General features: G+C 40.4%; 1 protein-coding gene across 1 annotated transcript in view; it reads left to right on the top strand.

The window, feature by feature from the left end:
* Positions 1–27,618, top strand: part of klhdc8b (kelch domain containing 8B) — a 252,440-nt gene that overhangs the window by 137,046 nt on the left and 87,776 nt on the right. The window contains exon 2 of the mRNA XM_084720067.1: positions 9,875–10,039. Within this exon, the coding sequence (XP_084576193.1) occupies positions 9,875–10,039 (165 nt within the window). The remainder of the gene's footprint in view (positions 1–9,874; positions 10,040–27,618) is intronic.

Below are 27,618 nucleotides of genomic sequence, written 5' to 3'. Positions count from 1 at the left end.
TGGGGTTTTAATTCAACTAAAAACACTGAGGTTTATCAGTTTAAAAAAAATAAAACACAATATCTTCAACTTTTTTTGGAATTAGGGATGTACAGTTACAACAAAGACCACTGTGTTTTACTATTATCTTTGATTGATGGTCAGTTTGCATGTTTTTGAAGCCTTCTGTCAAATGAAGTGAATGTGCTTTTGAATGATGTTTGCATTCTGCTTCTCAGGCTGCGCACAGCTTCAACAGCCTGCAGCGATGAGACAAGTCAACCTCTACTGTAGGGACGCGCTGATCTGAAACTCAGGGGGGAGTATGATCCAACACGATGCATGTAAATGCTTAATTAAACTTTGAGTGACGTGCTGTAAAAAGAGACGTGTCACAAGTAACAAAGATGAGCAGCGTGTGTGACATGAACAGTATCCAGAACATGAGTGAGACCTGTCAGCAGCGCTGTCATCATGTCAGCTGTGTGCGGTTATTTTATGCTCGAGGAAGAAAGAAGCAAAACAGCCGAGTGCAATTTATGCATTTATTTAAAGCTACTACAAGGAACTTTTGTTTTGTGTTGTTTTTTGAGGCCCTGCGGACAAAAGCGGTAGTGTTTCCACTGCCATAACCACAAAATATAGCATCAAAAGTAAAATTATCTAAAGAAAAATCCCTCCTCTTCAGTTTGAATGGCTAAAATACTGCTCACTTTGGCTGGGAAAATGAAAACACAGGCTCATTTATTCTGATTTCACAGAGAATCTGACCCGGTGGCAGCCATTAAAAGCAATTCTACAGAAACAGCCAAACTTCTTTCAGAGGGTCTGATTTACTAATTCAGGTCCTATGAAGGCATCACTATTAAATTGGGACTGTTTCTTAAGCAGTTAAAAACTCTGTGTAGTAGCTTAAAATGTCATTGTGAATGTTTGAATGGTCCTGAACAATCAGAAATGCTGTTCAAAATGTTTATTTCTTTGATTGATGTTTTCAGATTTAGATGGTGAGGTTAAGCAACGTGCATCCATACAAATGTATCATTAACAGCTTAGGTGTTTAATAGCGGGGAATGGGCAGTATTGGATTGATACTGCCATCTTCAAATACTCAAGTTTGTGGTATTGGACATTGGACAAAAGTGTTATCCAGACATCCTCACTCTACAGTAAGTTGCCTAAAGGGGAAACCCAGGCCAAAAAATCATTCAAATCACTTGAGAAGAATGAGGGAATGAGGAAGAATTGAGGGAATTTTGCACTTGTACATTTAAAGTCTTTCTATACATGCATGTTGGTCGTTCTGTTGGGTGTATAATTTAATATAATTTATCCATATGAGCTGTGACCAGAGATTTTTGGTTTCTTGGTGATGCTTGTTTGGTTGAGATTTACTGTTCCAATTACAGGAACTACTTTGGTTTAAATTTGTTCTGTCCTTGGTTGACGTTTACTGTGACCAAAGAATGTATGCATATATATGTACACTGTCAGGCCAAAAACAAAGTCCTACCTGGATTTAACTAATCAATTAGTTAAGAGTCTTCCACTGGATAATTACTGCAGTGATGAATATGTTTCAGCTGGTAACAAGTTATTTAACTCTAACTGATGCAGTGAGCAGCTTCTCATTTCTTAAACAACCATGTTAGAAGACATATCCTGTGGTCGAGGAAAAGATGTTACTCTGTTTCAAAAGAGTCGAATTATTGACCTGCATCAAACAAAGAAAAAAACTAAGGAGATTGGTGAAACTACTAAAACTGTGTTAAGAACTGTTCAACACATTATTAAAACCTGGAAGGATAGTGGAGAATCATCATCTTCAAGGAAGAAATGTGGTCAGAAAAAAATCTTTAATGATGGTGATCAGAGATCAATTAAATGTTTGGTGAAATCAAATCATAAAAAATCAACAGTAGAACTCACAGCTATGTTTAATAGTGAAAGTAAGAATATTTCCACACACAGTGTGAAGAGAACTCAAGGGATTGAGACTAAACAGCTGTGTAGTCTTAAGAAAACCACTTATCAGTGAAGATAATCAGAAAAAAAGGCTTCAGTTTGTTAGGAAGCATAAAGATTGGAAATGGAAACAGGTCATGTGGTCTGATGAGTCCAGATTTACCCTGTTCCAGAGTGATGGGGGCATCAGGGTAAGAAGAGAGGCAGATGAAGTGATGCTCCCATCATGCCTAGTGTCTACTGTACAAGCCTGTGGGGGCAGTGTTATGATCTGGGGTTGCTTCAGTTGCTCAGGTCGAGGTTCAGCAACGTTATGTGTCCAAAAACTGAGGTCAGCTCACTGCCTGAATATAATGAATTATATTATATGGATTCGGGGGGCTCAAAATAATGAAAGATCACCACAGAGTCCAGACCTGAACCCCACTGAGAATCTTTGGGATGTGCTGGAGAAAATTTTACACAGTGATCCAACTCTCCCATCATCAATACAAGATCTTGGTGAAAAATTAATGCAACTGTGGACAGAAATAAATGTTGTGACACTGCATAAGTTTATCAAAACAATGCCATGCTGAATGTGTGCTGTAATCAAAGTTAAAAGCAGTCCAACAAAATATTAGTGTGACTTTTTTTTTTTTTTTGACCAGTCAGTGTATATGTATGTATACTCAGAGTGGTTTAAAACACAGCCATGAATCTGAGTCTTCAGATTAAAGTAACCTTGCCTTGTAAAAGCAGTGAGTGGGCTTTGGCATGCTGGACGCTGAGGAAATTAGTTTTTTGGAAGTGGAATATAACCTTTTCGGACCGTGGTGGTGACGATGTAGCTGAGCTGAAAGTTGCAGTTTCTCAATTTCCTGGTCAATGTATGTTCCAACCCTCACCTGTGGTCACAAGTTTTTGTTAATGACAAAAAGAGCTCAAGGTTTACAGGCAGAGGAGATTAATTTCCTTCTCAGAATGAGAAGCTCAGACAGCTAAATGGAGTCAGGAGGAGACCTGCTGCTCTGTTACATTAAAAGGAGTCAGTTGAGGTGTTTTGTGTGTCTGTACAACTTGCAGCACTTCTGTATTTGAATATTTTATTTGAAGTCATTTGTGTTTTCAAAGTCGGGAAGATGAGTTCTTTGCCTTCATCAAAGTTGCAGTGCTTTGAACACTGTACTTTTGTGATTAGATTGAAACTACAGTTGTATAACTTTTATTCGACCAACACTTTTTACTTGAGCAGATCTAATTTTACTCTGCAGTGAATCCTTTTGACTATGATGCGTTGGCATTATGATAATTTGTGCAGTCAGGTGGCACTGTGCCTCTCTGTGAACTGGGTGCAATGTCATCTCCAGTGGCAGACTCAGGCTGTCTGAGAGGCAGGGATGAAAAAAAATAAAAAGGGCTCCAGCTTGGCAAAAATCTCTATGCATTTAAGGTGAAATAGTTCCAATTCTTGGTTTAAAATTGTCCATGAGAAGGGCACTTCAGAGGACATTTCATCATGTTTGGTCCGATGGAAAGGGACTTTAGAGCGCACTTTACAACATTTTGTCCATTAGAAGGACACTTTAAAGAGCACTTTACTTGAAGTTGTCCATTAGAAAGGCAAGCCAGAAGACATTTTATCATTTTCATCCAATGGAAAGGGACATTAGAGCACACAGTACCACATTTTGTCCAGTAGAAGGGCACTTCAGAGGACATTTTATCATGTTTTGTCCAGTCTAAGGGGACTTTAGAAAGCACTCTTCCACATTTTGTCCACTAGAAGGACACTTTCAAGAGCACTTTACTATGATTTGTCCATTAGAATGGCAACCCAGAAGACATTTGATCATTTTTGTCTCATGGAAATGGACATTAGAGAGCACTTAACCACATTTTGTCCAGTAGAAGGGCACTTCAGAGGACATTTTAGCATATTTTGTCCAATAGGAAGGGACTTTAGAGAGCACTTTGCTACATTGTGTCCACAAGGATACTTTAAAGAGCACTTTATCATGTTTTGTACACTGAAGGGCAACCCAGAAGACATTTTATCATCTTTCGTCCAATAGAAGGGGACTTTAGAGCATATTTTATCACATTTTATAGGGGCATCCAAGAGGGCACTTTTACATCATTCTTTTGAACATGGGGATCGGGGGAAGCGCCATCTCTTTAATTAGAATTAATAGAAACAGTTATTGTTGGTAATATGTAGCAGGTTGAAACTGGGGTGGTACAAATTCTGTCTTGGTGCTTTGAATATATTCCTTTTGTACCCTGATAATGAACAGTGTGAATGGAAATGATGCACAGCACTGCTGAGCTTTATAAATGATCTCAGGAAGAGAAGGGTTTAACCTTCTGTCTTTTCCCAGAATACATTTGGACCGATGTCTAATATAGGACGGAGGTTTTGGAACAGGCTGCATCTTGTGATTTATTGCCTGATAAAAGGAGAAAGTAGAACGCATTTAAAAGAAAACTTCAGATATCCAAGCTCTCCTCTGGGCTTTTTTTCTACATTTAATCTCAGTGAAACAGGTTTTCATTTCATTGTACATGGAAATTCTTATCATACCGTGGTGACAAAGGAGCTTTGGTAAGAGTAAAAGCTCAAGTAAAAGCAATTTAGCGTGACAGACGTTTTGACAGTTATTTTCTTTTGTGCGTTCTTGAATTGATTTATACAGACACACATCCTGCACATGAAATAATTTGTCCTGTTACAGTGTAGCCACACACACACACACACACACACACACACACACACACACACACACACACACACACACACACACACATTATTGGTTGTTGTTTAATCTATTTTATTTCTCCCCATTATCTTTTCTATTTTTCCTTTGACACTCATTCATACACGTACAGTGGAGTGGCCATGAATGTAAAACTCTTTCAATTGTCATTCGGGCAGTGTGCCCCTCCCCATTATATGATTAAATGGTGATTCAGGAGATCATCACTGAAAACTGAAATCGTTTCTAATTGTTCAGATTGAAGTGCACATCTGTCCATCATTTCAGGCTGCGGAGTGCAAGCATTGAAAACTAGTTTAAAGTTAGCTGGAAACTATTAGAGAGACATTAGAGGCCAATCAGGATACGGCTAAGTTGCTGACATTAGAGTTTGTCTCTTTGGTGACATAAATAAAGACGGATAAAACTTCCTCCCACTGTACAAAAATGAAGCCAAAATATCCCAGATATGAGGACTGCTATCTTGCATCGCTGACTCTTTGGAGACAGAGTCTGTGCAGAAGTGAGTTGGAGCCACAGTATCAAGTTCCTGCCCATACAGCCGGCCAACTCAGCTGTCAGTCGTGTATTAAAAACCCTTTTTATAGCATCAGATAACTCGAGCTTATTAGAAAAATTAAGATTTGACAAATAGCAGAGTGATAAGAACTACCTAAAGTGACAGAAACTGTGTTTAGGAAAACTTTATTTGACATGTACTTGGCCCATGTCTGTCCACATGGAAGGGTTAGAGTTTGTGACCTATACTGCTGCCAGCCACTAGGTGGTAATCAAGATGTTTCTTTTGGATTCACCTTTGGGGAGCTGTCATATTATCTATCTTTATGGGTGGTCTTCATTATGCTAATGTGTCTAATTTTTTCCCTCATTCGTGTCGCTTCCTCGTATCTTAACTCCTCCCAGAGAGGATGTGGAAGAAAGCTGCGAGGACCCAAAGCTGCTAAATGGGATGGTTCTGTAGTGTCAGTCTGAAGCAACATCACTTACTTACTTGCATTATTCAAACATCACATCAACTGAGTTAAATATTTGTGTTTCCTCACTCCAAGATCCTCCAGCAGCCTCCTCTCTCCTCGTGGTGCATTTAAGGGATTGGAAGATCGCCCATGATGGCACAGGGAGGAACGATTTTGAGGTCGCTGGAGGTGAGAGGACGTGAGGAAGCATAAGTTACGCCCAGTGCACACAGCCTGCTTGTACCTGTGCGTGTGGGCTACCTCGCTGAGCTGCTGCGGCCTGCATGCCTTTGGTTCCCCACGCAGACGGCGTTGCTGCAGTGGCGCTGCTTTATCTTTATACATTGAGTTTGCAGAAGTGTTTTGAAGAGAAGAAGTGGGCTGTAACCAGAAAGAACTGTGATTTTTTTCTCCTCAAGCAGAGAGAGAGGTAGAAAGAAAAGAAAGGAAAATAAATACGCTCCTCAGTTTTTCATGTCTGTGATCTATTTTGCAGATATAGACACTGAAACTGTAGTGAAAGGTGTCATGTTGCTGACATGATGTCAATATGACTGTCAAGAGATCATTTTTGCTCTCTGTTTTGTTAACAGATGCAGGCATCATGAGAAAAAAATAGCCTCTGAATCTCTAGATGACGCGTGGCTGATGGCGTGCTTACATGAGCTGTATGGCTGCTCTAACCTGTTAATGTGGTCACCAACATGAAAACCAGCAGGTTCTACAGTGCACACACACTGCTCACACAGCCTTCTAGGTGTAAGTGTAATGAAAAGCACCATAAATATGAGCAACACACACACACACACACACACTCCCTTTCCTGATGGCCGTTATTCACGTCATCTTTTCCTTGTCCTTACAGGGGTAGATTTGGCAAGACGGTGGCAGGACACTTTAAGGGGTGGCAAGAATATGCCAATTCCATTACAAACAATCTCATATATCAGTATTTGTTTGGAAAAGCCCCAAAGTTTAGATATTTTATTTCTACACATTATGTCATTGTTGCATATGAATAAAGCATTGCATATAAATATGTACTGTAAAGGTGGCATTAGAAAGTAATGAATTTAGCCAATGCCTTTAGCCTAAAAATGTGGCCAAAACAGATCATTAAATTATAGGCGTTATGACCCCAACACATGATCAGCAGTAAAAACACCTTGCACTGGCTGTCCCACTGTTTCCCTATGGAGAGAGTGGTGGTGCCCGACTGAATTGCACCGCTACCCTCGGCGTGGCGTACTGCTCAGATCTACCGCTGACCACTGCACTCAAAGTTCAGACTCATTTGATGCTGACTTTTTAAAGCACAACCAGTGAGATAACAGCTGTGTGATAATGCAGGTCGAAGAGACCACGGATGTGTGGAAGAGCAGAGGCCTTGAAGGGAACCCCAGACCCACCAAAGATTTCGTAAAAGTGATCATTTTATTGTTTGTGCAACGTCACAATGAAAGAACAACATACACAAATCTCACGAGAGTTTCGCAAATCAAGGGTTCCCTTCCAGACATGACAGAAGAAATGTGTTTAAGGGTTCCCCAAACTCTGTAACACAACATTAAAAACAGACTAGGATCTCACTAGAAAATGTAATGCATGGCAAAATGTGAACAGTCAGGTCGGGCTTTAAGATTTGTGAATCATGTAGTTTTTGAACTAAGCTAAATACAGAGCTAAAGGTAGCTCAGCCGTTTGTATACCAGGCAGGCAGGATGTAGCAGTTGTAGTGCTGTGCTTTGCCTCTGTGCGCCCTACCTCATGGTGAGTCTGGGACAAATTTCTTATCATGTGAAGGTCGCTTTAGAGTGTCAACATTCACTTGCACTCTGACTTCAGTCTTGTAAACTATATATATTGAACTAGAACTGCCCTAAACTGGGGTGGCAAGATATCTTTTAGGCATGGCAACTACCACCCCATGCCCCTCTTCTAGTTCTGTCCCTGTGTCCTTGTAATCCTTTAAAACTTTGTTTTCTTTAAGGCAATATGGACAATATGGTGATGACATTTTATAACTCCCACTGACATTTAGAATGACACCTATAAAATTATAATGATATATATTTCACTAAGCTGTTCAACAAATCTTACACAAGGCCGAATATATTTACTGTTTTATAGCTGCGTGTAGCTGTTCCTCAAATTTTGTTCCTGGTCCAGATGAAGTCTAATGACTTCAGTGATCACCTGACCTTTCCTCCGGCGCTATCTTCAGGTCAAAATTTCAATTTGTCCACTACGCTTTTCTTTATGATAACCTTTAAAACCTCTCAGAGCCATTAATGTTGACATTATTTATACATTATAAAGGTGATCCTACCAAATACCAACTCAAAAGTCATTAAAAGGGCTGATTCCACACTGGCCAAAATACAAATGGAGCTAAATGGAGGGAATGTACTGTACAGTACAAGCTGCTATTTATAGATAACTCATTACTGCATCAGCAGTGCTTACATTAGGGCCCTTTGCCATTTACAGTGTTAGTGCTCAACCCACTGAGACAAAAAAAAAGTTTCTTACAAGCTGCGGAGTATTTTCCCCCGGTCCTGCCTGGCCCCGCCTCTTCACGTGCGTGCATTGCGACAGGCTCCTCGCTGCGTCATTTATTTTATGTTCAACAGTAAAACTGGATTTAACTCAGTGTTGACTGTTGAACTGTGGCAATCACGCTCGTGTTGAGCTGCAGCTCGAGTGACAGATTTATTATTGCTTTATTCTTCACAGTTTAAGTTACAGCTCTGTGGATCTGTCATCCGTCTGGGTGACGGAGCCTCTCTCCATCTGTCTCTCACTTCTCTGTCTCTTCCCTCCTCAGATTGAAGTTGTCACAGCCTTGTGTTGATGAGCTGTTAATGTATAACACCGCTGTTTCTCCTCCTCTCTTGTTTCCTAGCCCTCCTCTCCCTTCGTCTTCCCTCCTCCAGTGTTTCTGCAGGAGGACGTTTTGGTTACTCAGCACTTTTCCTTTTCCTTCCCCCTTTCCCTGGCTTCTCTGTGTATTCTAATGACACTGCAGCAGTTGGGGATGTTTGCGTGTGTCCTTGTGAGAAAGTCTTTCGAGGGTCATCTGGAAGTTTCAGGGCATAAATATTGCACATAGTTTGGATGGCTGGATGAGAAGCTGCAGACCAGAAGTGGTGGGGCAAAAGGGCACTGTCATGCATCACTTTGGCTGGTTTTGGAGAGGTGTTGGCAATGTTTTTCCTTCCTTCACATCATATTAACCTGACAGCAAGCTTGAGATTGCTCCCACGTGTGTTGGCTACACTCTTGCACCAAGCGATTACAAGCTCTTTAAAGCGTAAAAGGAGGGAAAGAAAAAAAGGGAAAAGTTGGGAACTGTTGTTCACAATTTCTGTGTTCAGGATTTTTTTGGGCGGACCTGAAACATGGCTCGGTGACTTGCCAGAGCCATGGCTTGCCAGAGTGTTTAACATTATCAGTTAATAAATTGTGCTCAATTTTAACTGCACTCTGAGTGTTTATTTGCTGTTAGGCTAGTCGACTAGTCTGACTTAAATTTTTTGTTTGATCAACAGGGAAATTAGTCACCAGAAACATCACTAGTTTCTGGTGACTAGTCTCTAGTCACCAGATTGTAGTGGTGACACTGAGACAGCAGAGTGGACACACCCTCAGTGTTTTAGAAGTTTTTGTCATGATTTTGAGGTCTAATTTATATGGTTAGTAGGGGTGTAATGACATCAGTCTGGATTGATATATTGATTCAATGTTCATGCAAAATGAATGATCGATGCAAAGTGAAAATATTGATCTATATCGTCATCTGGATTGATTTTGATATTCCCATGGCACATCTGTGTCACAAATGTCTGGAAGAGTTCAGTCATAAAATTGTCGAATCATAATTTAGTTGCTTTTTGTGAGTTGACATAAATGTAACTGATGGGATCATATGATATCATCTGATATCAATCACAGAATTGAATCAAAATTGTATGGTGGCAGATTTTATGATATCTTCAAATATTGTGTTGTTATCAAATGAAATGATACGACGTAGTTTGATGAAATTTTTGATTTACACCCCTGATGGTTTGCAGTTTTTTTTAAATCATTCAGATTTGGTGGGGTTTTTAATAACATGTTTCTGTGGTCTGACAAACTGAGAACACATTTATTGTTGTTTTGCACATTCTCTTAAAGCTGTTAAAATACTGTGTGTCTTTGAATGTTTCTCTGCAGATGGAAAGGTGTATGCACTTGGAGGTATGGGAGTGGACACAACGCCACAGGCCTTGGTGAGAGTTTATGAGGCAGAGAAGGACCAATGGCAGCCACTGACCTCCATGCCAACGCCACGGTATGGAGCCACGCCCTTCGTAAGAGGAAACAAAATCTACTTGATGGGTAAGAAACAAGATACCGTCATCTAATATCACTAGTTTTTGCTTTTCCATTTCTCTGTGTTTCATTCGCCAACACTGTTTCTTTTCCTGTGGAATAGAATTTTTTAAACCATGACACCCCTTCAAAATGACTTCTACAGTGCAGAAGCATTCAACCTTTTCAGCTAAAATGATGAATGAATGTATGTGACCCAGTGATACACAATGCACAACACCTGGAATAAACTTGAACCAGACTTCTGTATCATAACATATATATAGTTTTATTTAGAATGCATAAAATTAATAACTTTTCTCCATCAAATAGATCACAGCAAAAGGAGGCCTAAATGTCAGCTATAATAAAGCAGGGACTGGAGAAACTGTACAACTCGCACAAAAATCTAATTAAAACTTAAATTAACAAATCAAGAAAATAAACAATGTGGGGCTAGACTGCTCTATCTTGGGTGGTGGTGCAGAATAAACCACCACTATACGCTTATCACTTTCAACTAAATGAAACTGTTCTGCAGCACTCAAGTTAAAGTAACTTAAACCACACATTAAAGAACACATGCAAGATGGCTACTCCCTTTAATAGAGAGGTGAAGTCATGCCCCTTCCAAACAACTTGAATTAATAATCATACTGCCTGTAAATAACAAACAAAACAAAAACAACTTTTATTATGTTCTGTAAAAATAAATGAATATTTGCTGATACTGATATAGACCGATATAGCTGTGCTAGGTCAGTATTGGGCCAATAATATTGGCTGACTATATCTGTCTGTCTCAACACTTGTACTGGAACCCACAGAGCGTCATCACTTAACTCTCTTATCAGTGCTGTTTTTGCTAAAAAAGTAAACCCAATGCACACTACCCAGTCAGCACCAAACAGCAGGCAGACACAGTGAGCAACTAGCTGGTGACTATAATAGAGAGCTGGCTAAAGAGACAGATATTTTCCAAAGTCCAAAACAGAGCTAAAAGAGAGTTAATACAGGGTTTACACTCACCAGGGGGGCAGAAAAATGATTCCAAATGCAAGATGTGTATTTGTTGTATGTGTAAATAGGTGACTGTTTGCTAACATGTTTGCCATATCATTTTTATTGGTGATTATATGTCAGGGTTTATGTAAAACATCTGCATACTTCTTCCACCATTGCACACCCCTTCCAGTGGAACACCATAAGACCTAACTCTGCACAAATAATTTTTGATCCTGTTTGAATTGTACCATGGAATACACATATTACACATATTACACATAATTTCAAGGCAAGAAAGTCAGCGTTTGTTCTAAAACTGGTGAAGTATCAGACTGTGAAGATACATAACTTGAAAGGCTAAGTGATGTCATGACTTTCTCCCTCCAAATGCTAATGTTAGCCGCTGAAGCTACGATTTCTGTGTGTTTTTGTACCTGAATGCAGTCACACAATAGCAGGTCTTAGTCGTTCTGTTTCTTTGTGGCTGATAAAAGGACCAGGAGTCACTGGATAGAACATCAGGTAAGATAACGTTCCCAGAGACAGCAAGCTTTGTGTTGATGATGTATATCGTGCAAGATGAGAAGTGTAGTTCACTGAGCAGTTTCACACAAAAGTAAACTAAACTCTGATAAAACCTACCACAAACTGAGACTTTCTTGTTTAGTAAAATTAAGCTTTAAATTAAAAAACATCATATGTGTAATTTGTGGCACAGTTCAAACAGGATCACAAAATTAGTTATGTCCCACCTTTGACTACAGTTCATATTTTTTCTGGAGTTTGGTCCTATGGTAGACGTTTTTAAATAGTTTTTGGTTTAGCAAAAAAAAAAAAAGAACATTATGCTACACCCTTTGCCATTTTCCCAAAGCGCCCCTGGGAACCGCTGTTCTGACCCACTGCTTATCTGCGTCTTATTTCTCACTCGTAGACCCCTGGTTTCTCTGGTACTTCCTTTATTCTCTTTAGGATCCCCATTAGCTTCTACAACAGCGGTTTGCTAATCTTCCTCTGGTCCACATAAAATGAACTGAGAGTTCAGTTCAGGGATTATGCAGAGTGAGGAGGGACGTGTTCACTCACTTCCTCAAGGACATCAAAAGCTGGTGATGGATGACATATTTAAAGTGCCTGCGGGACCATTTGTAACCTCTGGGTGACTGTGAAGCACGCTCAGTGCTTCTAGAAAGTAGATAAAGGGATAGAAGCTGTAAATTTGCCCACTCTCCACTAAAAGTTTTACCTTGTAAGGCAGCATCTCGCCAAGTTATCCGTTTGTGTCTGCACAAAAAGTGGTGCAGCCAGTCAGCGTCTTAGGAGGGGCTACTGGCAGCGACAGGCATGGTTTTAGGTGTGACAACAGTAAGAAGAGTCGATCTGATTGGTTGCCAAGTGGTTTTTGAAAGTGCGTGCTCTTTTCCGAACATTTTCTAAGGACGACATCCCAGATGCTTCTGTAACAAACCATCTGGTGTGTCAGGTCACTAAAAGTTGTGGTGTTCCTCTGTTTAACTTTACCTACTGGAGCATGTGTCTAGAGACGTGCGAGCGTGGTGCTGTTTTCAGCCTTTTAGCTCTGTGATTTTATCTCCCCGCTGCTTTTAGAGCAGCAAGAGGAACTGATAGAAACATTCTGTGCCATCAGGCTCTCTCTGGGGTCGAGGAGTCTCACAGTGTCGGTACAATATCGATCACAAGGACAGAGTTTGAGTTGAAAGCTGCTCTGTAACGAAAAAAAAAAAGAGGAACTTGCTCTTTGTTTATTCCCTCAGAGCATGGTTGTCATTTTCCATCCATGATTGGAGGTCGCATTTGTTCTTATCATGTCTCCTTGGGGAGCTGTTATTGCTCATTGACACTTGGTCAAAGTTTCGTATCGCCACTGAGAGAGAAATTGGAATCACAGGAGCCTGGGTACGATCATTTTATCTTGCTGAGGAAGTGTTTTGTAAAAGAGATGAATCCATTTCACTGCACGCTACGAGCAACAACAATTCACATTCAGCACAAAGTGGCTGTAACCTCCTGAGAGCAGCAGCTCTGGTCATTTCCATAACAATGTTTCTTACTCACACGCTCCACCAGAGGGAGAAAATAACTCTTTGCTTATGCGCAGTGGCCGAGAGAGCTCAACCCTACTGACTGTTTCCATTTAAACACCTCCTTTACACAGGGGATATTGTACTTTGTGCTGCAGTAAATTTATCCCACTGCTGTAGTTATTTTTTATTGATTAAAATAGCAACAATTAGCATCATTGCCATAAGCTGCAACATTAAAATGTGGATGTAACATACATTTAGGTCTACAGTTTGTGAAAACACCACATATGACCCATACTCTGGCTTTTATGATAGAAAAATACATATATGACATCCAAGTTTAGTTGCCGATTGAAGGTCAGGTATAGTTTTTCAGTCCACAAAACGCTGCTGGAGTTTCACAAAACAGTGTTGCAGAATCTCCAAAACAATGGAAGTCAATGGTGACCAGTTTTCAAATGTAAAAAAAAACAACAGAAAAAAAGCAAAACACAAAACACCCCCATACTGCTTATCTGGTGTAATCCAAGTCCACTAAAGCCCAGACATGCTAAGTTGACTTGAAAGACATCATTTACACCATATTTTTAACCTGAATCTTCACTGTAGATCCTTACCTTGGAGCCATGTTCACATGCGCTTGCACACCGTCTGAACTGTGTGTGACTGTGTGTGTGTGTGACGGTGTGCAAATGGCATATTAGTGCGAAAAATTAAACTCAACCTTCAATCGGCATGAGGGTGAGCACATAATGACTGAATTTTAATTTTGGCGTGAACTATCCCTTTAAGTATCCACAAAGCTCTGAAAATTAAAGTCCATACATTGTAAAAATGAAACCATTAAAAAACAAACTCAAATTTTCAAGGCAACATGCTGCAACATATTTTTGAGTTTTGAAAGTTTTGATTCTTAAATTTTGAGAAGTTTTATCAACTATTAACTTTTGTTGAGATACGACTTGAGATAAGACTTTTCTTCTTTAGATAAATCTTTGAGTTTTAGAAAACCGACAGTATATTTAAGAAATACTGAGTAAATTCATTGAAGTGAAAGTAGAAAATGTGTAAAATGTCAGTATTTTCAATTAAAACTATTCAAGTAATAATGATTTTTTTTTTTTTTTGGAGTTTCTAAAACTCAGAGATTTAGGCTCATCCAAAGAAGAATACAAAATTATCTCAATTAAAGATTATAGGCAGGCATAACTTTTTAAGTTAATTTCAAAGCTTAAGGATTTGATTTGAGCTCAGGACTCAGAAATCTATTGCGATACGTTGCCTTGAAATTGTATTTCTATTTTACACTGTAGCTATTAGAAACCCAAGTTAAAAAACAGCACAGTATGCTGTTTAGTGCCATTTCTCACAACTGTGTGGGCACGGCATATCATGCTTTCTAAGTGTACACTATGTTTAGAACATTTTCATCACTTTACCTCGCTGTCAGACAACCTTTTCCAACAGGGAACTGAAGTCTCCATCTGTGCTCTCTTCATGGCCACCAGCCACTGTTGTTGAGTTGGCTCAGAGTAAGAGAGCAGAGAGGGCAGTGCTGCAAACAGAGAAGTTTTGTTGCACCCACATAGCAACTCACATGGATTTTTTATGATTGGTGCGTGGAATTAATTAAGTAATTAAAATTAATTGTTCGAGCACAAGCGCCCAGTTCAAAACCATAACAGGAAAGTAAACAAAAGCTTACGAATTTGGATCAAAACAAATTTCTGATACTTTTCAATATGTACATGAGACCCTAACAGATATGGTTAAAAGACTATTGTGGCTTTAACAGTGTATAAACATTTAGAGCCTTGTCTTTGCAGAATAAAACAAGGCTGCTCTTTGAATTCAGACATACTTAATACAGTACTGACATTTTCAAAATAAAGTGCACGCTGTACTATTCCACAAGTTATATGTCAACGCAGCCCTTAAGACTAAACAGTGATACCTAACATTTAGAGTTGTCTTTGGACTCACAGTTTGGTTGAACTTAAAGGCCTGCTGTCATTTTCCTGCAAAGACTCGACTTTAACCTTTTCAGAGGTGTTAAAGTGTCTATAGGTGTTTAATCCAATTTACCCAGTTTATTTTGTTTTATCTTTAATTATGACTAAAACTATCATCCAACTATGATCATTCTAAAGATTCAGTGATAATAAAGGATTTACTTGAAGTCACTGCTATCCATATTATATAATAAAGACCAGTGATTCCCAACCTTTTGTGTTCTGGGAGAAAACAAAACACAGCAGTAGATGGGTTTGAGTACCCTATCGATCCCCTCATTGATAGCATTTCACCTCAGAAAACACAGCGGCTGTGGTGGATCTGTTGTGTATATGGATCCATACATGCCACACCGATCCTGCAGTTGAGGTCACTGTTTAGACAAGGTTTATTTGTTGTTTTTTTAGTTAGTTCAGGTAAGTTTGCATTGTTGGAGTGACAGAAGCTGGACTTTTCTTCTAACCATTATTTCAATCAGGAGAGACTAAGAGTAAAAGGGAAATGGTTTATTGGCACATGCATGACATATATGAAACATGAACAGTCTTTGGCGGTTAGACCCCATTGAGGTGAAACAATATGTATATACTATAAATATATATGAATGGGGGTGATGAAGCTGTAGAGAAGAGAACCCCCCGGGGTCTAGACACTGGTGGTGGTGGTGAAGAGGTGCGAAGCAGAGACTGTTGAGGTGAAGTGGCTCTGGACTCCTGCTGCCTGGACTTGAAGATTGGAGGAGAGGGCGTCGGGGAGGATCGAGGTGAACACCGTGTGGCTGTAGACTCCTGCTTCCTGGACCTGAAGACTGGAGGAGAGGGCTTCAGGGAGGATCGAGGTGAACATCTTGTGGCTACCTGGGTCCAATGACTGGAGGAGAGAGGGGTGGAGGAGGGTCGCGCTACTGACTGAATGACAACTGATGGAGCAAAAACAGAGGCGATTTAAAGTTTGGCAGCAGCAAATTGACTGGCTATCGCGACCGTGGCAAAATCTGATTGGATAGTAAAGACGAAGGTGAACGCCCACAAACAGCTGATTAGAGGGAATAGAAGGGGAGAGCTGGAGTAAAGGAAATTTATGAATGAAGGCAGTGTAATAGAAGGTCTTCCTGATTGAACTTACGCTGAGCTTCATTTCAATCAGGAGAGACTAAGAGTAAAAGGGAAATGGTTTATTGGCACATGCATGACATATATGAAACATGAACAGTCTTTGGCGGTTAGACCCCATTGAGGTGAAACAATATGTATATACTATAAATATATATGAATGGGGGTGATGAAGCTGTAGAGAAGAGAACCCCCCCCAAAAAAATTAAATAATAAGAGAGGATACTCAGATTAAATCATGCATCCTTACCTCAGCAGACAGCACAATTCTAATGAGATAAACCATAAGAGTTAGGCACAAAAATAAAAAATGAAAGCACAACAAGCTGAAAGGAGATGGTAGTAAGCAATAAAGAAATGCGATCAGAATACAATGGACTGGGTGAAATAAGCAACTAGGATTGTGCAAGCAGAGGTGAGAGAGCACAGCCAATGTGGGGTCTACCGCAATAGGCTGCATGCAAAGAAGGAAGTAGAGTGACTGAAGGAAAAAAAACCTAACCCCCCCCCCAAAAAAAAGGAAGGCAGCCACAGAAAGGCTGAATGACCCGAGGGTTGGTAAAAGGAAAAGTATGCCTGAGGTGAGGAGTAGTAAACACTGTGATGAGGACTAGACAATACTGAAGAAATGAACAAAGGGTGCTCTGGATAGGGTTGGAAGAAGGTCAGACCAACTAAAGAAATAAAGGTGTACGATCAAAGAAACGACGGAGATGCACAGATAGGCGACGCTTGTAGCCCAAAGACAGGATAGAGAGGCAATGCCGGCATTTGGCCTGGTCATTGGAAATAGAGTTGCAGCAAGAGGATTTTTTTTTTTTTTTTTTTTTTTTTGAAACAAAGGATAGGGAGGCAATGCCGGCATTTGGCCTGGTCATTGGAAATAGACAGAGTTGCAGCAAGAGGATTTTTTTTTTTTTTTTTTTTTTGAAACAAAGGATAGGGAGGCAATGCCGGCATTGGCCTGGTCATTGGAAAGAGACAGAGTTGCAGCAAGAGGATTTTTTTTTTTTTTTTTTTTTTTTTTTTTTTTTTTTTTTGAAACAAAGGATAGGGAGGCAATGCCGGCATTTGGCCTGGTCATTGGAAATAGACAGAGTTGCAGCAAGAGGATTTTTTTTTTTTTTTTTTTTTTTTTGAAACAAAGGATAGGGAGGCAATGCCGGCATTGGCCTGGTCATTGGAAAGAGACAGAGTTGCAGCAAGAGGATTTTTTTTTTTTTTTTTTTTTTTTTTTTTTTTTTTTTTTGAAACAAAGGATAGGGAGGCAATGCCGGCATTTGGCCTGGTCATTGGAAATAGACAGAGTTGCAGCAAGAGGATTTTTTTTTTTTTTTTTTTTTTTTTTTTTTTTTTTTTTTTTTTTTTGCATGAGGTCCACTGACCAGTTTTCACTTGACTTGAAGAAAGACAGGATAGGGAGGCAACGCCGGCAATCACCTGGTCGTTGGAATAGACAGAGTTGCAGCATGGAGGTTTTTGCATGGGGTCCACTGACCAGTTTTGCTTATCTAGAATGAGATAGGATAGGAAGGCAATGCTTGCTGAGCGCCTGATCGAATATATGAGAATGGAAAGGTACAGAGCAAGATGAACGCTGAAATTGCACAGAAGTGAAATAGAGAAGATGTATACACCATGGATCAAGCACCACCACCAGTTATATGTTGTTTAAACTGAAAATAAGAGTTCAAAGGTATTTGATTAGCACACAGCACTGATGACTGGATAAATGTAGGACGTGAAGCAGACATGACCAGCAGCCTGGTTGTAGCAGGGATGAGGGAGAATGCCTTGATTTGCATAAGAGACAGCTGAAGAGGCTGTCCTGAATTTGCTGTGGATACAAAATCCATTATTAAACATTAACAAGAACCTTCTTGAAAGATAGTAGACCCACATTCGATAAGGAATTCCCTGAGTAGGAACAGTGGAGAGTGAGGATAGTGATTGGTCAAATTTTATATTTATTTAATTATCTATCTATTTATTTTATTTATTATTATTTATTTTATTATTTATTATTTATGTATGTATTTATTTATATTTATTTATGCATTTATTTATTAATTATTTATATTTATTTATTCATTCATTCATTCATTCATTTTTTTCGACGACGCCACACTAGCATGCGCCGCCGCAATAAGTAACAGGACTTGACGGTAGTGATGAAATGAAACCAGATCTAACGTAATGACTATATTAGGGTAAATGATTTAGAAGGAGCAGAAAATCCTCTAGTTCCAAGAAGCTATAAAATAGTAATGAATACTGCATCGAAAATTGCATATTGAGAGCTATAACACCTACACAAATAGAACAGTGAACAGACAGAGTGACCGGGTATACTAGGAGAAACTGAACGCTCTTAACAACACTTAGCCAGGTTGAAACAGTCTGGGGAAGAAGGGACCTTGGGTGGAAGCCTTAGCAGGAACTGCTGGCACCTGGGCAAAGTCGTCAGAAAGTCTGGAATTGATGGGAGAGAGCATCAGCTCAAAAGTTAGAATGATCAGGCATGTGTCGGGCAGTGATGATGAAGTAAATGATGAAGACTACGTGATGCTTCTCAGGACTTAACTTCTTTTTACTTGTCTATACAGCACTGAAAGGTCTAGGCCTAAATACATCTGATTACTGGTATGAAAGAGCAGACCCCTCAGATCATCTGGAACAGGTTATTCAGTATTCACAGGATCTGAACCAAGCAAGGTGACCAGCCTTACTTTCTATGCTCTCCCTTGTGGAACACTTCCAAAATACCTGAGATCAGCTTAACTATTAGCTTGATAAAAAACAGGGCTTAAACACTATTACCTACTACAGCTTACCAATGAAGTCAATATGAACCTTTTATTTATTTATGATATGCTGTTGCTTCGCTTATGTATGCTTTAAATGCCATACCCATAATGATTTAACAATATACTTGCTTGTCTTAATGAATTCAAAAGCAATTTTTTGATTTCTAAGATCTGTAAAGCACCTTTAATTGCCTTGAGTCTGGATGGTGCTATATAAATAAAGCTGCCTTTGTCTTGCCTCATGATGGCATGATCTCTTGAAGAGGAGCGCACTATATTGATGATGCCGACATGATTGACGCATAACACTGAATGCGTTGCACTTCCTGCAAGCCCCAAAACCTGGCATGAGACTGAATAAATATCTCTCTTATAGCGCAGGGTGCGATCGAAACTGGCAGAGGAGGGAGGCCGGTGGCAGCGACCACTGCCTTGAAGAAAACACTCCCGAAACTACGGATAGACCCGCATCCGTGAAACCCCCACCCCCCCCAAAAAAAGTAAGAATCAGAGGACTGCGCCAGCTCGTTAGAGGGAGCGCCAACCAGCGAACTAGCATGAAGACATCAGCAGTCGGAGCGCAGCCTTCGTCTAAGAGACAAACCGCAGATTGGCACGGAGGACGCCATATCCAGGAGCTAAATAAGGGCGACTCTGAAGATGACGCGCTGACGAAGATGAGAGGCTCATGGAGGGAGAGAACTGAACTTTTGATATGTATGACAGCGCAGGAGGAATTTGGAAATCATGACTGTAGTTCTCTAAAGGGAGGACTGGACTCACACTGATTGCACTTACCTATCAACATAATTCCCTGTATGGCTGCCGACTCTTGCACATATTATGTTACTAGGTTTTTTGTTTGTTTGTTTTTTTTTTTTTTTTTATCGTAACTATGCGCCGAGAACTACCAAACAAAATTTCGTTATGTGTAAGCATAAGGACAATAAAGACACTTGAACTTCATCTCACGGAGTTACAGGTCTGCTTGGGCTGCAACAGCCGAGAAGACGCATGGCAAATATTGGAATCCCTGTGATGCCACAGATTCCACAGGATGAATGAATAGGCTGCTTGAACGCATCAGTGATACCTGCTTAGAAAGCTAGCACCTGAACCCATCAACTTATCATTTGATGGCATTATACATGGTGTAGGAGAGAGAAAGCTCAAATGTAAACGCTGGTCGCGCAAGAGACGGGGCCGGAGCGAGGTGCGGACGGCCGAATAATAATTATCCTTCCTTAAGTATCTTGTGCGCTATACTTTACTGAGAAGGCTTAATAAATAATGTTCCTTCCATACAGGCATAGAGATCGCTGATTAGGCCCAATAGCATAGTTCTGCCTGCTCTCCGTGTAGACTGACAGATACATGCGATATATGCAGCCCGAAAATAATAATAATGCTCAATAGATAATCTATGATCAGCCGGGATCAGCAGTTTTGAACACAGCAGTATGCTTCCTGTGGCCATGCTTAACGCACTCGGGGGATGCATGAAAAGGCTACCCGAGATATTGTCTACCTGGAGAACTGATCTCATGGGCTGGATATATTTGGTGCTTGAGTTGCATACGGCCTACCTAGGAGGGTCTGGAACGGCTGAAGCCGGGGAACCTGAGAGGTTCTCGTAGCGGAGGGTGACTGCAGCATGGGGCCTGGCGGCACAGAGACGCTGAGGAGCGGACGGGTTGAGGCGGTCTCCGGTGCTTGGAGGCGTGCGTCGATGCATGAGTAGAGTCGGTAGACTGCAGGAAGGAGGGCAAGGAGTTGTCCACGTCGCCTGGGATAGAGGAGAGGAGGGAGCGGAGATCGAGGTGCAGGGGAGGCCTCCTCTCAACGCTGAGGAAGCCTGGTTTCCTGGTTCTTAGCGGCCGTGAGCACACGGCGGGGGCCGACTGACGTTGAATCTTGCCCTGGGAGCAAACTCTGATGAACACGGCACTTGTTCGGCCAACTCACGATTTGGAAGCGTGCATGCCCGCTGCAGGAGAAACGTTGGTTCACGAATATGGGATAAGAAGCTCGTCCTCGTCTGGAGGCCATCAGAAGAGAGGGAGGAAGTCGGGGCTGGAGCCCTCGAGGGAATTGAGGTTGTAGTAGGACTCACTTGAGGCACACCAGGGAGCAAATGGTGAGTAAAACATGAGCCAGTCGCGCTACTGACTGAATGACAACTGATGGAGCAAAAACAGAGGCGATTTAAAGTTTGGCAGCAGCAAATTGACTGGCTATCGCGACCGTGGCAAAATCTGATTGGATAGTAAAGACGAAGGTGAACGCCCACAAACAGCTGATTAGAGGGAATAGAAGGGGAGAGCTGGAGTAAAGGAAATTTATGAATGAAGGCAGTGTAATAGAAGGTCTTCCTGATTGAACTTACGCTGAGCTTCATTTCTCCAGGATCACATTTTGACATAAACGTCGAAAACTGTCAGCACATCAGAAATTTTGGTCAGCTGCTTGCACAGTTGAGAGTAGAAGAGTAGACAGGAAAGGGGGGGTGAAGAGAGAGGGGATGACATGCAGCAAAGGGCCACAGGCAGGAGTTGAACCAGCAGCCACTGCAGAGGACTGACAGCCTACACACATGGGGTGGACGCTCTACCAACTGAGCTTAACATCCGCCCCGGCGAAGTGGCTTTTTTAAAAGGATGGAGCGTCGCCTTTTCTCCTGCCCCAACATATGCCCCCAAGTCTGACGTATGCCCAAGTGGCCATTGCACAGACACCCAAACCATTTTGAACTGTCCTGTTGATGAACTGTCCGGACGCTGCCTCTCCCTCGTCATGTCCTTGGTGTGTATCGGTAAACTTTTAGTGCGTTTTGTCTACATTATAAAATAGAGCTGAATTATAATGCAGATTTTACTTTTTTTTGGAGTGAGCGATTTCAGCGGAGTGGGATGAAATCTGAGTGAGCAGAGCCACCAGTTGATTCCCTGACACAACGCATCATATGGACGAAAAGTATGGACAGTAAAACCTGATGAGTTTACCCTTCTGCAAAATGGACGTGCAATACTGTCCATGTCTTCCTAAACACTTGCGAGCTTATATGCACAGGTGCCTCAGCACACAGGATGGCACAAGCAGCTCATTTCTGCCTTTTTAGCATTGCTGCTAGCAAACAATCTTCTACCTGTGTTGGAGCTTTCAAACAAATTCTGACTGGTGATTGGCAACAGCCAGAACAGTCCAGAGGAAGAAGACAACAGGCCATTTGATTTAATATTTGACACGTACAGTGTGAGCACTCAGGGTGAGAGTAAGCGATCGGTCTGTATAGTGTGAGTACATTAATCATGAGTTTTGGCTTTACATCACAGGCCCTTCACTTGTACAGTAGGAGCTGGACTTAAATTGTACATACAGCTTTAGATGAGAGAATTTGGAAACAGAGACGCCAGTAAGTTACTATGCTTTGCCAAGAAATACTCTGGCACATACCCTCCTGCTGACTCATAAAATGGCAAATGGCTGTTTTTGCGTTTAGTTGTATAGAGACCGATGAAACCTTTATCTTTGAGCACATGGCAGATAAACTTTGCAGTTTTGATTTCTGGTCATACCTGTCAAGGCTCATGTCTTACCTGGGAATTTAGTGTTGTTTTTCTGGATACTTCCTACCATGAAATGAACATCTCATGGACTGTCATGTTACAAAGAAAATAAAAGTGTCTTTTGTAATTCAGTACACTGCATGCCCTCAGCTTGGCTACTGACAGCACTGTCAGGAGAGGTGGTGGTGTCTCTGAAGGACTGTGAACCACAGGTTGGAGTGATGTGCTGGACAGAAATACATGTGGATTATCAGAACTTGTGGAAGAGCTGATAGGCTCATTCTGTACTGTGTTTTTTAAAGGAAAAACAAGGTGATCATGATCCAGTAAGCTAAATTCATCTCTGTGTGTCTGGACCTGGAGCTGGGGAAGTGCATGGGACAGAGAGAGGGATAGATAATCTTTTTTCCCAGAATAAAATTTTATTGAATTTTAATACAATTACATTAACAATACATTCCCTGTGGCAGAATAATCATCATTTTTAGCCCCATCTGTAACACAAGCCATGCTTTAAACACAGTCCTGTCCTGGACGAAGTCCGTAGATGAAGCTAAACTCCAAAGTGGGTGATGGGCCATGCTTAGAAATATGCAGTGGTCCTACAGAATCCTGTGTCCCAAGTTGAGTCCCAGTGTTCAAGGCAGAGTGGTGGGCTTCCTTCAAGCAAAAAGAAAACCCTCTTCATCCCACTATGAGTCCTGGTCTGGTTGGTGATCAGTGCTGAGTTTGATTCATATGGCAGTAGATTGGCACCCTGACAGTCAGATAGCGTGGTCCCTGCTTCCTTGGACAAACTCTTTATAGATTTGTTTTTGAGATGTTTGCCTTGACTGTCAAAAGCACGAGCTGCAACTTAAAATAAAGGCCTGAAAATAATGATAAAAAAAAAAAAAAAAACGCAAGAACCTCTCAGAAAATTGAGTAAAAGTCGTAACAAGACAAAAACAACATAAGGGTGTAATAAGACATAACAAGACGAAAATGATATAAAAAGACAAAACTGACATAAAGGACATAAGAACACGAGAAAAATCAAGACAGAAACGGCAGAATAAGATACTAAAAGAAGAAAGGAGAAGAACTTAAAGTTGTAATGAGATGCATGAGGTGTAACATGACAAAATGACATCAGAGATGTAATATGATGAAAATTAAGTAATAAGACATAAAAATGACGTAAAAAAATGAAACAAAAACTACCTAGCAGAAAGTACATAAAAGATGTAACAAGACAAAAACAACGTAACAAGACATACCAAGACTAAAACAAGATAAAAGATGTAACAGGACATAACAAGAAGAAAAAGACAGAGGGAGACTCGACCACAGAGAAAAAGTAAGGTTTGCACAGAAACAGCTGGTAGAAACGACTTTTTACTTTTATACTCTGACTCAAAATAATAAGAAAAACTCTAGAAGCTCTTTAAGGCTTTGCTATTTACATGCTAACTATAAAGCCAGGAATAGCTGATCTTAAGTGCACCCACATGAACACAACACACACACACACACAAGGGATTTTATCACATTATATCATATTAGGCCACACACAGAGCTCTGAGCGATGTGCAAACAGAATAATGTGATATTCATGCTGTTTGTTTTATAGCTGGATATCCATGTCATTCTTTCTCTCCGTCTCTCTGTTGTGTAGTGTGACTGTAATGCCTTTTCACTGCTCTACTTAAAAAGTTTACAGTCTCTTGTAAATTCATGCTGCTTCTTCAGCTGCCGCTCCTTTCCGGGGGATCAGTGTGTGCCTGAACCCCCTTTGATTTAAATTCTGTGTGTTCCCAGTCAACAGCAGACTTACTGGCATGTGACGTAACCCATCAGGCTTCATACTGCTTTAAAGTGTGTGTCTGTGAATCAAGGATTTGTTGTAGTCATCAGAGCTGGTAATCAGAACAAGTGCAGCTGAAAAGAGACTGTCAGCAAGTCAAGGATGAACAAAAACTTTTTATATGAAACAAAAAGTTATGTGTATAAACCCACAGCACTTGAGCACACATATACAGTACTTCATTTATCACATGAATACAGAGATGGGAATATCTTTATTTTCTACTCATTACATTTTAAAAACAGGCTTGTTAGTTCAGTTTGAATGCAAGATAAAAGCGACGAAAAAAGACATTACAAGACAAAAATGGCATAACAAGATGAATATGATGTAACAAGATGGAAACACCAAAACAAGATGAAAATGACATAAAAGATGTAACAAGACCAAAATGGTGTAATAAGGTGGAAACGACTAAAAGATGCAACATGATGAATATGATGTAACAAAATCTAACAAGATGAAAATGATATGAAAGACGTAACAAGACGAAAACTAGATAAAAGATTGAACAGGATAAAAACAATGTAACAGGACAAAAACAAGGTAAAGGATGTAACAGGATGTAACAGGCAGAGGCAGACTTGACTTTGGAGAGACGGTGCGGTTCAGTTACACAGAAACAGCCAGAAGAAATGTCCTTTTAGAGGGTGACTTACTTTTGCACTTTTTCAATTTTACTTGAGTAAAAGTTCAAAAGTATAAGTAAAAGTTCAATCAATACTACTTTAGCAGAGCATTTTTTTTTACACAACTCTCTATACTTCTATGTGAGTACAGAATGAAAACGTTGTTGATTGAGGAAATGATATACAACAGTAACACCACCCTTCGGCTGCTGCAAAGACAAATCTCCTCAATCCCCGACAGCCTTCGTACTACTGAAACTTTGTGTCAGTTAACAGCAGCTCCATCACAAATGGTCTCTGGTGTTCATGCCAGCTAATATCTTGTACCATCATCTGCAAGGACAGTGTCATATCTTGTAAGGACAGCACATTTCTTTTATCGTAACAACAAGCATTACGGCCTGGACTGATACAGTATTTTTCCTGCCTACTTACTTGGGTATTTTGGGAGGGATCCAGGTGGTGGCTGCTGCAGCTTGAGCCAAATTGGGAAGAGCTTGTGGCAAAAGACGAAAAAGCAGAAGGATTCAACCAACAACAACAAATGCAATGGAAATGTATACGACTTGTTACAGTTAACTCTCTAACTAAAAGACCCAGCAATGTTTTGCTTTGCCCTTTTCAGAAGCATAGAAACAACCCAGAAATAAAAGAATACCCTTGAAATTCTTGTGGTATCCCTTTGAATTTTTAGGTTATGTTTAGCTGTTTAGCCATAATTGTTATTTGACCTGTTTATTAGAAGTGGAACAGGGGACCTTAGGGTATAGCTAATCCCTATACCTGTTTAAATCATGTTTTTGTAAAATGGATGGAGTTGATTGAAATCTGGGACATAACTTTTAAGGGACAATATTTTCATTAAATACTGATTTTAAAACAGATGATTATAAAAGAACATTTTTAGGTCAATATGTATTGTTAGTTTGAGCTTTTTTGCTTCAATTTGTAAATTCTTTTCATTATTAAATAGTTTCTTTATTTGTCTGTCTTTATGATTGCAAGTCTGCACAGGGTCTTTTATTTTGAAAACTGACTGTGTTCTCTCTGCTTTTTCTGTGCCTGACTTCCTGCCCATTCGATCTGCTCTGTGCAGATTGACGTGAAGTCCATCAATGATAGATGTGGAGCATATCTGAAGTATAGCGGAGCAGAGAGTTGCTATAGAATAGAATATTCTGCTATAGAATCATAAGCATTGTGTAGAATGGTGGTGATCAGCTCTGGCTGACAGGTGCAGCCATGCCGGGTGGAGTCAAGCCACAAACCTAACTCTGTGGAGAATATGCCCAGAGTCTACTTTTGACTGACACCACACCAAGCTGCGCAGAGCAGACTGAACGATCAAAAGTTTGAATGAGAAACAGCACAGAGAAGGTGGTCAGTTTTCAAAATAAAACACCCCATGCATCATAAAAAACAACAAAAAAGAAAGTATTTAATTATGTAGCCTACTTATTCATGTTAGAAGTCCAAAAATCAAGGAAAAAATGAGCACATCAACAACTGCTCTTCACTGCAAAATGCTAGCTAAATAGATCAATAAGCTACATCAGTTGTTAGATAGCTAATTAGCTAGGCTTTTGCTAACATCAGTTAGATAGCTCGCTAGCATTTTGCCAACATTAGCCAACTTAAGCTGTGATGCTACTGTATATGTTGCTTTTACAGGAAAAAGAGAAAGTTGATCAAGGTGCCAAGTTTACTCAACTGTTATTGGAGCACAGAAAAAAGGAGGCAGGACTTAACAGTTGATTCCACCAACCACGGCACGCCTGCGCCACGGTTCTGATCCATCCTCCGCACCTGCCTTCAACTGCATCTTTTAGTTTCTTTCCGTCAGTTCTGTCAAATATATAAATTCCACAGATGACTTTTCAGTGCTGTTTGTCGTGCTAAAAAATTACAGATTACATTACAGTGTCTTACACAGTAAATGGTGGTAAAACAAACTCAGTGTGAACTATGAATTCTTTTTTAATGTGATTTTTCATGCTTCTGTGTACTGAATGTTCATGTTGCAATCATTCAACAGATCTTTTTGTTCAAAATGTCCTTCTTTCTCTCTGACTCTAATACTTCCCACTCAGTTCAACTCTTTGTCTCGCTGCTGGTATCGATCGTCATGCCACCCTGCCTACTCCAGTTGACCCTCTTCCACTTTCTTCTCTCCCTCCTCTGCATTTTCCTCCCTTCCCTGTATTACTTTTGCACAATTTTTCTGTCATTGTCTCATTCTGTCTTTTTTTCTTCTTCACCATCTGTTTCTTTATTCTACTTATTCTTACTTTCTCTTTCATTCCCTCTCCTTTTTGTCCTTCTCTTATCCTCAGCACTCTTGTTACATTGCCCGGCGCCAGCCTCAACCTCAGCCTCACCTCCCTTTCTCCATCATTCACATTCTTACTACCCCCCATGTGCTCCATTTTCCCCTTGTAGTTGTATTTTACAAGGTTAAGTTATGATTTGTGGAAGCAAACAACTTGTAGGCGTCCTCTGGGAGCACCCTGCTGCTGCGCTCTGCTTTCAGTCCTGAATTAAATGTGGTTCCAGTGCTGGTCGGCACACTTGCCAGACTTAGAC

Source organism: Lutjanus erythropterus, chromosome 6 (assembly GCF_056507025.1).
Source record: "Lutjanus erythropterus isolate fLutEry1 chromosome 6, fLutEry1.hap2, whole genome shotgun sequence".
NCBI classification, from domain to species: Eukaryota; Metazoa; Chordata; class Actinopteri; order Lutjaniformes; family Lutjanidae; genus Lutjanus; species Lutjanus erythropterus.
This window is presented reverse-complemented; position numbering and strand designations above follow the sequence as displayed.